This window comes from Leptidea sinapis, chromosome 7, assembly GCF_905404315.1.
Source record: "Leptidea sinapis chromosome 7, ilLepSina1.1, whole genome shotgun sequence".
NCBI classification, from domain to species: domain Eukaryota; kingdom Metazoa; phylum Arthropoda; class Insecta; order Lepidoptera; family Pieridae; genus Leptidea; species Leptidea sinapis.
In genome coordinates, this window is record NC_066271.1 from 11,151,792 (window position 1) to 11,167,049 (window position 15,258).

Below are 15,258 nucleotides of genomic sequence, written 5' to 3' on the forward strand. Positions count from 1 at the left end.
AAAATCACTCGAATTTTCGAAGTATCCATCTTTCTTCTTGTCTATGCTGAATAAAAAAACAACTGAAAGTCGATTATTGCCACATTTTTTAAAAGAAGAACAACATAGATACCATGTGAAAAAAGTTTCACTGAAAAATCTCAAACCATGTAGGTTCTATGTTAATTCGAAGTACCAATAGAACGGCAATTGGATACTTTAACCCCTATCATTTATCCGGCGACTTTGAATACAAAACCACGCAATAACAAATTGTTCAGTGAAAAACTGTCCAAACTTAAAACGGATTGAGTGCCGTATTTCAGATAAGTGCCCATCAAAATTGTCTGAGTAACTTGACGTGTTTAATCATTTTGCTGAATAATTACATTTCAATTGCTAAAACAAAAGTGTTCTTGCCTCGTGTTCGCGTGTTACGTATTAGTGTTACTACTTCTTATGAGGGTATACAATAGATTTTGAACATTACTGCCACGAAATAAAGTGTTAATTTGAATGAATGTTTAATGTTATCTGTATATATTAATGTATACGTATAAACGACGCTGCTCGGACATTTTTTGACGACCTTTTAATAGGCGATTGGGAGTCGAGTTGTTTATGGCAATTAATTCTGTATTCTTTTCAAACCAGGGAAGAAAGGCATAATTGTACACATATTACCAGTTTAACCATATTAATTGATGTTACAATACAATATCTCTCATCGTTAAGGCAGCGTTCGTAGGACACGTTTTCGTTCTACCGTCTTTTCTTCGACCTAATTTCATATCCGACTATCACATAAAGTCTTTTCATTATTTGGATTAATATACAGCCTATGAACCAAATAATGTGGCTTTCTATTTGTAACAGAATTTTCAAAGTCCGTTCAGTAGATCCAGAGATTACCCTCTACATCATCTAACATTTTTTTTTTATTAAAATAAGGTACGAGACTAGCAGGAAGTTCAGCTGATGGTAATTGATACGCCACAAGATGATTGAAAAACCCAAAAATTTAAAGCGGCACTACAACTGCGCTCGTCACCTTGAGACATAAGATGTCAATTCTCATTTGCCCAGTAATTTCACTAGCTACGGCGCCCTTCAGACCAAAACACAGTAATGCTTTCATATTACTGCTTCACGGCAGAAATCGGCGCATTTGTGGCACTCATAATCTAGCCGGAATCCGTTGCAAAGGAGCCTCCCACTGGTGAACTTTATCTCTTTTTAATATTACTAGTATTAATAGATAATAACTTGATCAAAAGATAAAATGATGCAAGCAATACAACAAATCAATTAGCCTTACTAGGAAACAGTAATTAAAATTTCCTTACGGCTATTGTATATTAAAATATGCAATGACGTATGGCTTGGTACTTGTTTTACCCGACGCGCTTAGTACATGTTACATCTAAATTTACATCTTTATTGCTTTTTAGTCGTAGATGTTTTAGCATATTTACTGTCTACAAAATAAATAACAAATAATAGCTTTTAGTAACTTTTTAAAGCGAATTTTGATTAAGTACATTTGAATGTTTGAAAATATAGATAAATGTTTACTCTTCGTAAGTTGACTATATTGTTATAGTGGCCGCGCAAAGTTGACTCGCCTCAAACGCAAATGTTTACTGACTTCTACAAAATGAACGGGTCACGGGACGCTTGCTCGGATCCGAGTGGAAAGTGCCGCTACTATAGCCCTGCCCACTCGGATCCGAGTGGTGAGCAAAAAATGTGTTAATGAAGTTAAAAATTCACTCATTCTGTTTTAATTATAGATAACGAACTAACTCCTTTTAGGAAAATTACAATACGATTGAATTTATAATATCATTAATAAGATCAGTGGGAGGCTCCTTTGCACAGAATGCCGGCTAGATTATGAGTACTACAACGGCCTAGTAGCTTTCTGCCGTAAAGTAAATATTACTATGTTTCAGTCTGAATGGCGCCGTAGCTAGTGAAATTATTGGGCAAATGAGACTTAACATCTGATGTCTCTAGGTGATGAGGACCATTGTAGTGCCGCTCAGAATTTTTGGGTTTTTCGAGAATCCTGAGCGGCACTGCATTGTAATCGCCAGGGCGTATCAATTACCATCAGCTGAACGCCCTGATCGTCTCGTCCCTTATTTTCATAAATATATATCATTAAGAAAACGTTTCTTGTTTAAAGGTTGTGCTATATCCTGTACGATGGTACGGAACTCCATCTTGCACTTGACCAATATAACTACTTACGTATATATTATTATAATAATAATTTACTTCCGGATTTATAGTAGCCCTCTTAACATTTGCGGCCTCAACCATGCGAATAAGAAGGTCGAACAATGAGGTCATCGAAAAGCAGTTATACTTTACCACAGTGTCAACAACCTCAGTAACAATTAACAGCTCATTAATTGAATCTTATAATTAACATCAATATATTTTTATCACACGCTGTATATAGGTGAAGCTTAAATTAATAGTGCAGTCCCAAAGTAATTTCAATTTTTCAGTACAAACCGGCAATTTCATACTTTAACCCCTAATATGTCGAATTGAATTGAAACTTTCCACGTAATACCATAGCATATCCAGTGGGAGGCTCCTTTACACAGGATGCCGGCTAGATTATGGCCGTTGTGGTACGTCCCCTATTTCTGCTGTGAAGCAGTAATGTGTAAGCATTATTGTGTTTCGGTAAGAAGGGCACCTATTGAAATTATTGGGGAAATGAGACTTAACATCTTTTGTCTTAAGTTGACGAGAGCAATTGTAGTGCCGCGTATTGTAATGGGCAGGGTCTATCAATGACAATCAGCTGAACGTCCTGCTTGTCTCGTCCCTTATTGTCAAAAAAAAATCCCATATACCCGCCTTTTTTGGGCACATATTGACGTACAGGTTAACTAAACCGCCCGGAAGGTCGGTGCGGTGGGATGTACAAATAAACGGCTTTTATTTTCTCAAATTTGATTTCTTTATAGTTCTTTTTGATGTCATTCCTAATATACTAGATACTACTACTACTAGATGAAGACATGGTGAGATGAACGCTCTGTCACGTAAAAGAAGAAGACTTAAACTGTATCGAAGATAACGGAAAATTTCAAGGTTAACTCCACTTTTTTCAAGAAGTTCGATTGGCTAAAAAATAAAAGTGTCAATGGTGCATCGTTCCATTCCTAATAATAAAACCGAGTACAGTAAATATTTTTTTTGACTATATCGTCTATATGTTTGTTAAATTTTAATTATTTATCATATTATATTCCGAGGTCCTTGAAACTCAGTTGTATTTGATAGGACAAGCCTCGTTAGATTTTTAGTTACCAGTAAATCTTAGTTTAATATTCCTCCATTTTATGATTAAGTCTTCTTATCTTTGACGAATTTAAATGAATGAAAATAATTAATACGAATGAAAAATAAATTAATTGACTTTTACTGCTTTCCAGTTCATTTGAATTCATTAGCATATTAATTACTTTAAAGTTACAAAAGTACGTTTGTGATGTGGAATCGTTTAAACACAATTTTGTATAGTTCATAGAAATGTGGGTAATTGCCAGTTTCCCAGTACTGATATTCTTTTTTTATGACAAGAAGGGACGAGACGAGCAGGACGTTCAGTTGATGGTAATCGATACGCCCTGCCCATTACAATGCAGTGCCGCTCAGAATTCTTAAAATCACAAAAATTCTGTAGTGGCAACATAATTGCGCACGTCACCTTGAAACATAAGATGTTAAGTCTCATTCTCTCAGTAATTTCACTAGCTAGGGCACCCTTTAGACCGAAACACAATAATGTATACACATTACTGCTTCACGCCAGAAATAGACGCCATTGTGGTACCCATAATCTAACCGGCTTAAGTAAGTCGGAGTCGGCTATACTCTCATGTAAAAACAGAGGAATCACTTCAGCGTTGCTGGTCTTATAGGGAACTACGTGCTTTCTTTTAGTTGGACTCCAATTGTCTTATTAATCAGTTTACCAGTGGGAGGCTCCTTTGCACAAAAAGCCGGCTAGATAATGGGTACCACAACGGCGCCTATTTCTGCCGTGAAGCAGTAATGTGTAAATATTTCTGTGTTTCGGTCTCAAGGGCACCGTAGCGAGTGAAATTACTGGGCAATTGAGACTTAACATCTTATGTCTTCAAGGTGACGAACGCAATTGTATTGTATTATCCGCTCCGGATTCTTGAAAAACCCAAAAATTCCGAGCGGCACTGCATTGTAATGGGTAGGGCGTATCAATTACCATCAGCTGAACGTCCTGCTCGTGTCGTCCCTTATTTTAATAAAAAAAAAACTCAATGAAAAATTACTCCAAGTTTAACATTACTTCTACCTGTCATGTAATTCTGTAGTGACAAAGGTAAGATAGAGATGAAAGGTTGTAAATTTGGACTAACTTTACTTCGCGTTTATTACAGCAAGTATTGATTGATACAATTGATATTTCAAGGCAAAGTAAGTAAATAATCTATAAGTTCAATACAGGCTGATATTTTATAAGTAATCGTAGTTGGTGAAATCCATAATTATGAGAAATAGCGAAAAGTAAAAGGTTTCGGTCACTAAAATTAGACGCAATTTATTAAAATCTAATATTTTACTAAAATTTTTCCAGTCTGAATACCAAAAATCATTACTGTCCAGAGTTTAATCCTTATTAGCAACACTATCGAATGGTGTAATTACGTAATTATTAATTAATTATACAGATAGTTTATGTTATGTTTTGAAAATAAACGGGTTCCGAATGTTTTCGCTATTCGCTCATAGTTTTTGATTTGGCCATCGACACGCCCACTTAGAAAATTCATCCTGTATAGAAAGTATCAAAAAAAAAACTTTGAAGGCAAAGTAAGTAATTAATCTATCAATAGAAGATCTTCACAATAAATACGCGATAGAAGTGGGAAGACGCGCCGCAGTGGGGGCTGAGGAAGCTCGCAAGCCTTCATCAGTATGTAATACGATCGATGCGTGAGTGCCAGCGGCGCAGTCGGGGCTAGCACTGCTAAGTTACTGCCTATCACATTTGCCTGTTAATAAACCACAGGTTATATCCAAACAGCTGGTAAGTCAAATGATAATTTTATTTTTAAACACCATTGTTCGTGTAATACAAGTAATAAAAGGCTTTAAAAAGTCACAGAAGCTTACGACACACACAAAGGAATCAATTTGTACATGAATAGATATAGGTGCGATACCTTACGTAAGTCGTAATTTTTGGAGTAACTAACAGGAACTCTATTACTAAGAGCCCTCTGTCCGTTCATGTTTTCTTTAAAAGTATTTATAAGGTACATAGTGTTGTATCTTGTACGATGGAAAAGTACTTGGCGATACCCAACCGGTTTTTGCAGATACATTTGATTGTTATGATTTTTATAGTCTGGTTCCGGTTTCAGTTTATGACTCTCGGGTGATTGAGTACCAATTGAGTCGTTCTTTCCCGCTGAATAGTGAGTGACGTAAAAAAGTCAATGATGAAATACCATAGTCGATACGACATGGTCACCTTAAAAAATAGCGTAATTGTAAAAGCTGGTAACCTATTATCAACAATTAATTTGAAATAGGTTGACTTTTTCGCCATAGCCTTGGCATATAAACAGGTAAGTCAAGTAAATTTTACGATTTTACACGTGATATTCACGTGAATGACCCATATATAAAAATAAAGATAATTCCATTACGAACACAGTGCCATAGGGTTGTGTCTGCAGAGAATCTGTTTTGAATTCCTGTTGAACTTTTAGTCTCGATAAGTTTCTTAGGCAGCCCTCTCGATATTTTTTATCGTCTGTATATCACGTTCACATATACTTTTATTCGTTAAAACTTTCTGGCGAACTTGAAGCTTAGAAACTTATGAATAGTTATAAATAAAATTATTTTGATGATATGATAAAAAATTTACAGGATCAGTGCTGACACGATGCCTTAGCGATGCCACTGCCATGCCAGGAACATTACACGTCTTGAAGAAAAAATAATTTAAAACGGAAGAGCAAAAAAAATCAGGCCTTAATCTTTCTAATTCGATCAATACATGTATACAATACTGCTTATTTCATAATCAGACGAGTAAAAGGGAAAGACTTTCGGAATGAAAGCACTAAAATCTTCGTGTCTTCAATGCTAGATAATTAGAGAATGACTGACTGCACGTCATTCATCCTCGCTTGTCGTTTTCCATGAATAATAATTGTGGAAACAACATGCAATAAATCTTATATAAATAAACACGCATATCTGCGCCACCAAACTTGTTTCAATCTTAAAGCTAGTAAGTTGTTGCTTAGCTGCTAATTTAAGTAGTGCGCGATAAATCCTTGGAAACCGGACATTAATAATAATGGTAATATTTGCATATCATATTTCTAATAGTAACAAATTTGTACTCTATAGACAAGACAAGAGACAATTGTATTTAAGTGCAAGAAAACAAATCTAAATAAAGCAATAGTCAATATTAAATAAATTGTAACAATATACTGGGGCTTATAAAGTTAAATCATGCCGGACCAGAGAAGAGATGACAATTCTGACGTAGTCCCTAAAAGGGAAGAGTTTCATCCGGAGGTCAATTACGATGTGCTTCTAACTGCAGCGGGGGGATTCGGAAAATATCAATGGTACCTGTTCTTCATCAGTGGACCGTTTTATTTCTTCTTCGCTTTTGTTTACTTCTCACAAATTTTTATAACACAAGTATCTACCAATCACTGGTGTTGGATTCCAGAGCTTGAGAATTTGACTGTGACTGAAAGGAGGAACATAGCGATTCCTAAAGACCAGAGTTCCAGTTTTGGATATTCAAGATGCTCTTCATATGTGGCTGACTGGAAGGACGTGCTGAATACTGGACAGCGTCCCAATGAAACGTGGAGTACACAGGAATGCCAATATGGATGGGAGTTTGATAAAACTGAAATACCATATCAGACTATTTCAAGTGAACTTGGATGGGTTTGTGAAAAAAACAGCTACCAAGCAATTGCTCAATCAATATATTTTATAGGTTCTGTTTTTGGATCATTACTTTTTGGATGGATATCTGACCGTTTTGGAAGACTTCCTGCAACCACAGTGAGTAATATGTTTGGTTGTGTATCAGGAATCACCAGTATATTCTCAACCAATATCATCGACTTCTCAGTGAGTAGATTCGTCATGGGAATGGCTTACGATAGATGTATGATGATGCCTTATCTGTTAGTCTTAGAATTCGTTGGTCCAAAATATAGGAGCGTTATAACGAATGTGCCATTTGCAATTTTTTTCATGTTGGGTTCTGTTGCGTTACCGTGGATTGCATTAGCTTGTCATGATTGGCGAGTATTTTCTTTAGCTACAAGTATTCCATTAGTTTTAACTTTGTTGACTCCACTTTTCATTCCAGAAAGTCCAAGGTGGCTTCTATCTATGAATCGTGTAGATGAGGCCATTGACAAAGTTAACAATATAGCAAAAATAAATGGAGAAACTATACCGGAAAATATGATCCAACTATTCAAAACAAACGTAGGAGCGGGAACAAAAGAGGATGAATCAAGCTGTTTGGAAATTTTTAAAAGGCCGTTAATGCTTAAAATGTTTCTGAGTATGTGTCTGCTATATTCCTGTAATGTTATTGCTTACGATGTGCTTCTGCGAAACATTGAATCATTGGGTTATGATTTTTTTCTTTCATTTACATTGATATCCATTACCGAATTACCAGCTTGTATATTAGTTGGATTCGTTTTAGATAGATTAGGCCGAAAATTTATGATGGTTGTATCATTAGGTATTTGTATAATATGCTGCATAACGATTATATTATTGAGTGGTGGATTAGCTGCAGTGGCATTCGCCATGATTGCTAGATTTACATTAAATATATCTTATAATATATCAATGCAATGGCCTAATGAAATAGTGCCAACCTGTGTTCGAGGTTCTGCAACTTCCATTATACATATATGTGGGGTATTTGCTGCTGTTCTGTCTCCATATATTGCTTATTCAGAGAACTATGTGACAGGAATGCCGTTAATATTGATAGCTATTATATCAGCGACTGGTATACTGTGTTGCTTTGTGATACCGGAAACATCTGGCAAAGATTTGCCGCAGACGTTTTCTGAAGCGGAGGAATTGGTTGTTAATGAAAAATGTTTAATTGTACCGATTTCATTTCCTAAATTCTTACTAAAATGGAATTAGCATTGATACTCCTCATGTATAATTCAACAAATTTTACACTTAGCATAAATTTAGAAGAATAACAAATTGAGTAATTTGTAGCTGTTGTTATGTTAACTACAATAGTTACCATAACAATAGCTACAAAATTATACTAAAACTTATGGACGATGCGGGACTCGAACCCGCGCCTCTTGGGTTCCGTCCAAGCACTCTTACCAGTTCTGGTACAAATTAAAATTTGTCTGTTTAATCCCAAAAGTAGGAGATATTGCTTAAAAAAACAACCAACTGCTTAGATTTTAAAGAGCGACATCCCAAGTCAATTTCCTAATATGCAATTATTGGGGCTTAGCAGATTATCGCAAAGTAGATGTAGATGAAGCCACAACCTGGATTTACGATCGATGCGTCACTCAGACGGTTGGCTCAGTTGGTAAGAGCGCTCGGACGGAATTATTAAATATAGTTTTATGTAGTAAAATTATTACAAATAAATTTTGGTACAAATTAAATTTGTTTATATACTTCATTCCAGAAGTGAAGCCCCTCACTTCTGGAATCACTATCACACTCACTTAAAAATAATAAAACAGATTTCATAGTAATATAATGAATACTCATATTATAAATGCGTAGATATGTGAGTTTGTTTCTCTATATTTTGTTTGTTAGTTTATTATGGTTTCACTCTCAAACTGCTCAACCAATCTTCATGATTTTTTTGTAAAGAGTACAGAAAAGGATATTATTGATTGTAAGTATTTTATATTCCCCAATAAATATAATACAAATTTAACGGGTCCACATGAAACCAACGACGGTGAATGAACGCTATTTAATAAAATAGAAAAATAAAGTAGGACGCGAGTTAAAGAGGAAGACCATTATATTATGACGGTCGTTCTTTGTATGTAGACACGGCATAATCCAAACTATGTCACGAAAAAAGCTAGTGTAATATTATAGTATATTTTATATGAAGTAATAATAAACGTGTTATAAGATTAGTAAAAATTTATTCTTCACATAAAAGTTACATTATTATCTCGCCCATGACCAGGAAAGCACGTGAAATATTGGAATAAATAAATGACGGTGTAAATTTTTCGAAGTAATTAAAAATAAAATTCTTTAATTATCACACCCGCATTAATTTAATTCTTGTTAAAATATTTAACATTTTTTTATTGTTTCTATTTAAGTTTAAATTAATAGTAAGTTTTCGTATGTAGCTACTTAACTTCAGGTAGGTCTACACTATGCGAGCACGAGCGAACTGCCAGTGGAACACGAATTCTTGTGTAGTGTGGATTCGCTTACGAGCGTAAAACGAGAACGCTTGTGTTTGGCATGTGCTCCACAGTGCTCTACTAACTGTGGGTTTTAATAAACAGAAATAGATTTCCGTCGCGTTCCTGGTACATCGCTCGAGTATATTGAAAAATTATTTAATTTTAATCTGTTTTAATTACTAAATTATAAAATAAACAGAATATATTAATTTTAAAGGCATAGCAAATATGTATCATATTGTATAAATTTTATTATTAAGGAATCAAAAAATAGATGATAAAATTAATGCCTTTAAGGACTTTTAGTAATTGTAACAGAAGCCCGCCCCAGTCTTTTCTTCCCCTACTTTATGTGAACATCCCTTACTAATATATGTAGTTAAGTTGATTTACGCGAACACTGGTAACATAACATAACATAATTTACCATGGATATCGGAGTTCTATGCAACACTGCATTTTATTAAAGATTATGTATATGGTATAGTATATTTTTAAGACGTTGTATTATATGTATATATATTTACGTATTCTGAACCTCTGTTGTGTGAAATAAAGTTTATTAATATTATGCTCTTTATTATTATTTCATCGCATTTCCTACATTTACAAAAACCTGTAGAATTACTTATAAAAAAAACATTATGAGTTTATACTCATAATATATATTTTATATTTATATATAAAAAATAGAGTCCTGGCGTAGGTTCACAAGAATACTGCCTGTAGTTAGGGCGACAGACTGAGGAACTTCCGCACGATGCGTGCCGTTCCCAAAATAGCTTAATACCTTCTGTATGACCCTTAATCCAGGTATAAGGTGAGAGCCTCTTGAGATAATGGTCGATTATGGGTACCACAACGGCGTCTATTTCTGCCGGGAAGCAGTAATGTGTAAACATTGCTGTGTTTCGGTCTGAAGGGCGCCGTAGCTAGTAAAATTACTGGGCAAATGAGACTTAACATCTTACGTCTCAAGGTGCCGCTCTGGAGGGGTTTTTCAGTCCTGAGCGGCACTGTAGTGTAATGGGCAAGGCGTATCAATTACCATCAGCTGAACGTCTTGTACGACTCGTCCCTTATTTTCATAAAACAAAAAAAATGGTCGAGGCTCAGCTTTTAGACCGCTTACGGAAACGACTATCGGGACAATTATTGTTGAATCAACATCCCACATATTATTATTATTAATATATTATAAGTAATATATATTATTATTAATATATTATAAGGCGATGTCAGTTTGTATGATTTTATCCCGATATATCCAGAGAGAGCTAATAAGCGAAGAGAGCGAATTTTCTGGAGAGGAATATAACGACTGACGGCGGAAGAAAGCTTAAGAATGTTCTAGTTAGTAGTTCTAGCCCAGTAAAATTATCATTGCATATTATGGACATCGCTTTCAAGATTCTCGTGTGGTAGAGATGAAATTTATAAGAGTATTGCTGTCATCTCAGATCAAGCACAACCATTTGGCCGTGTACAACGCAGAGCTGCTCGAATTGTCAGGGATCCGGTGCTCTGTGAACGGTTAGATCACTTGGAGTTGCGTAGAGACGTCGCTTCATTGTGTGTCTTCTACTACATTTATTCCTCCCGCCGAAATCAACCTTCCACAAATTAGGATATCGTCCCCAATATCTGGTTGTGAGGCGTTCCGCCATAGTGCGGTTTTCAAGGTACTTACTTCTTGCCTACAACAAAGCTGTGGAACGAGCTTCTTTGTGCAGTGTTTCCGGGGCGAAAAGTCCGACAACGGAGAATGTGGGCGGCGGTGATGTCTTAACATCAGGTGACGGCTCCTTTTTCGTCCTCTTCTATGGAATTGTATGCAAAAAACTTTTTTTTAATGAGGCAACTTGCAAAAGTTGTTACTATGACACGTAGCGGGGGTTTTGTGTTCCAAACATCGAATTAATTTGTAATATGAAAAGAACATAAATAGTGTGACAACTACTATTCTATCTGTGAAAGGTAATTCTTTGACACCTTAATTGTACCCTAGCATTGTTTTTACACAATTTCTCAATACACGGCAGCATTTTAAGAATATTTTAATGCGACGGAAACTGATCCGTCACAAACAATAGCAGATGTCATAATGGCGGCTGATCGGCTTATATTAATGCAAGTGTGTGCGTGGGGTTTATGTATTTACATGTTAACTGGCTTGTTTTGATGCTTCACTGTTATGTAGGTGACACAGAGTCTTTCTTTTTTTACTCGTGCTTGTCTCGTACTAGCAATATATTGAGGTAAAATACAAAAGTGAACAGCTAACATAATTTATACTTGACTTTTGTATGTACAGAAAGTAAATTTACTTAACAAATTAATTAATTCAAATTCAATACAAGCAATTCAACTTTAAAAGCTTTCGATAAATAACGGGTAGGTATGCGCGCTCCAGTTCTCGCTTTCAAAGATTACAACACATTATATTATTATGACACTCGCAAACTTGGTCAATACTAACCTTGAATCTTGCCCATATTAAATATTTAATATATATATTAATAAAAGTGAAACGGTTGTTTGTACTGATAGAATGACAATATCGTTAATACGTTAATAAGCATTGATATGTTTATACGGAATATATTTTTCGAATTGATCGCTGCTGGTATTTCAAAGGTTTTTAGCATAACCGGTTAGTTTAATATGAAATAAACTATATTTAAATATAATATATAGTTCCTTCTACTATTACACTATATTGCCATTATTTCTTGACACGGCATAATCCAAACTATGCCACGAAAAAAGCTAGTGTAATATTATAGTATATTTTATGTGAAGTAATAATAAACGTGTTATAAGATTAGTAAAAATTTATTCTTTACATAAAAGTTACATTATTATCTCGCCCATGACCAGGAAAGCACGTGAAATATTGGAATAAATAATTGACAGGGTAAATTTTCCGAACTAATTAAAAATAAAATTCTTTCATTATTAACACACCCGCATTAATAATTTAATTCTTTTTAAAGACTGTTTAAACTATTTGCGTTTTTTATTGTTTCTATTTTTTTTTTTATATTTGAGAGGGGGCACACGGGCAAGAGGCTCACGGGATGGGGAGAGGTGAGGCAACCGCCCATGGACATCCGCAACAACAGGTGTGTCAAGAAATGGGTTGCCGGCCTTTAAGGTGGAGTATGCTTTTTTCTTGAAGGTTCCTAAGTCGTATCTGTTCGCGAAGACCGCTGCTGGTAGTTGATTCCACAAAGTGGCTGTGCGAGGCAAGAAATTTCGAACAAAACGCGCGGTTGTGGAATGCCAGACGTCTACGTGATGCGGATGGTACATCGCACGTAATGTCCGATGGTGGAATTCGGCCGCTGGAATCTACCCGAACAGCACCTCTGAGCACTCCCCGTGATAAATGCGGTAGAAGATGCAGAGAGAACCCACATCTATGTTTCTATTTAAGTTTAAATTAAAAGTAAGTTTTCGTATGTAGCTACTTAACTTCAGGTGGGTCTACACTATGCGAGCACGAGCAAACTGCCAGTGGAACACGAATTCTTGTGTAGTGTGGATTCGCTTACGAGCGTAAAACGAGCACGCTTGTGTTTGGCATGTGCTCCGCAGTGCTCTACTAAATTAACATAATCGAGTTAATATACATATTACAATGTGTTCCGGCATGTAGTAATAAAACATTAGAAGTAACTACTGCCGAAAAATGATTCAGTATCCGCACACACACAACGCAACAAAGGCATCTCCTTTGCCTGCACTTGTGCCCGCAAGTAAAGGGGTACATTTGATCAACAATAACTCTTACATTATTAGATCGAGAGCAGTGATTTCTATTGCAATTTGTTAAGTAACTCAAATATTATTTACTAAATTAGAGAGAAAGAAAGATGGGTTAATAGTGTAATTTTCGCACAATTTTAAAACAAAGCGCCCAGGTATGCTCAAATACTGTAAATGTAATCAAAATATACTTTTCACTTCTCATGCTCTGAAATTGCTTAGTTGTGCACGATATAGACTGCACAAAATCGAATTTGTGGACAAGTGCATTAACGTATCTACTCATAAATGTATTTATATTAAGGCAAGGAAAATGAGCCATACAGCCAAACACAATAAAAAGTTCAGGGATAGAATTTGTTATTTTATAACATTTACTTTAATTTATTTGCCTCATGTGTTTTTTTAGACATAAAAGATATTAAAAATTAAATTAAAATACGGTAGGCTATTTAATTAATTAAAATATATATATTACAAAATTAATTTAATAGTAGGCTGTATAGGTCTGGAGCCCAAGCCTAATATCAATGTCGTAAGATTAAAAAAAAGCAGGTCTTGTTTTTCGTCCGTTTATTAATTTCTTCAAATTTGCTAAAATTGTTAAAAATGTTCATGTTATATACTACAGTTTTATTTCCTCGCAATCGAAATGAAAAGCAGAGTTTATAATATAATATGCTAAAAGTCTCGGATAAAATGGTTCGTTTTGTGGACTCGTAAAACCTACTATTTCCCTTCGATAATTACAAAAAAATACAAATATTGGCCAGCTTTTTTATAGTATTAGTTACTCTATATAGCCTTTAAAATAACACCAACATTGAGCCCCTACAGGTTTTAGAACTTAAACCGCCGTTGTTTTACAAACTAAGGTAAATTTTGCTGAGATTAAAATATAAGTAACTACAGACGGGTAGGGTTTTGGAATTGGCCCTCTATTGGGGATTTTTGTTGATGAAATAGCTTATAGTTACTACTCCTAAAGTTTTATTATTCTATGCCGGGATACATGGTATAATGGAAGCTGTTGAGGAACATTCCCTGAGCAATGATGACCCATATAATCCAGTGGTTAGTGATCCTGCCTATACAGCTAGAGATCCCGGGTTCGAATCCCAGTAGGTTCAAACATTTATATGATTAATATGGATGTTAATTTCCGAGTCATGGATGTTTAAATGAGTAAATCGAATTAAATATATCGTGTTCTTGCATGCATAATACAGATATAACTAGTCTGGGGAAGATAATTTGTATGAAAGTGTGTTGATATTAAAAAAAATATATTTAGATTCGGGCCGAAACACTTCAATGTCGCTATATTAGAAAGGTTATATGAAAACAAGTCAGGCTTATTACTTTAGTGTTCCTGACAAGCTACGTCTTACACACGCAATTTGTATGTCAATTTGTGTTAGTGGGTGTGCATTGTTCAATATAGAGGTTAACTGCCAACCTCAATATTTTTCGACGGTTTCACAGCTGTCACAGTCTATCTACAGACCTTTAAGTGATCTAAGGTCGCAAGGTTCCATGCCTGATCGAACGCGGTGGATATCTAGCCGGCCGGCATATAGGGTTGTCAATTTTTTCCGGAAGATATAGGGTATGTCTGATTTCAAAGAGTGTAATGGTTATATGAATGAAGCCTGAAACACCATGAAGCCACGTCTCTACGCAACGGGCGGTGTGCTGTCAAAACTTGAATAGTTCATTTTTTGTAAAATAAAACAATTAAAATTTCGAATAAAATTGTTGGGGATTCGATAACCTACCTACTTTTATTACGGCGGGCCACGTTCCGGTAGTGTGGAACGCGCGTAAACGAAAATGTTCTTTTTTTGAAATTCATATAGATACCACGCATCGAGCAATAAAAATGTGGCTGTCTGTTGAATCTCTTTGTGCATGAAGGAATTGAAAAAAAAAACAAATGAGTGTTATTATGAAATTCAGTACAACATTACATCATCCGTTTCGATGATGTATTGGT

General features: G+C 35.3%; 2 protein-coding genes and 1 long non-coding RNA gene across 4 annotated transcripts in view; 2 read left to right on the top strand and 1 right to left on the bottom strand.

Moving 5' to 3' along the window:
* LOC126965231 (scavenger receptor class B member 1-like) overlaps positions 1–15,258 on the bottom strand; it is a 138,453-nt gene that overhangs the window by 31,269 nt on the left and 91,926 nt on the right. The window lies entirely within an intron of this gene.
* On the top strand, positions 4,927–6,274 carry LOC126965266 (uncharacterized). Its single transcript, XR_007729506.1, has 2 exons — positions 4,927–5,077; positions 5,929–6,274. It is a non-coding gene; the product is annotated as an uncharacterized LOC126965266 (long non-coding RNA).
* On the top strand, positions 6,416–10,062 carry LOC126965236 (steroid transmembrane transporter SLC22A24-like). The gene has a single exon (XM_050808722.1). It carries the CDS (start codon positions 6,526–6,528, stop codon positions 8,215–8,217), a length of 1,692 nt encoding a protein of 563 aa, XP_050664679.1. The 5' UTR covers positions 6,416–6,525; the 3' UTR covers positions 8,218–10,062.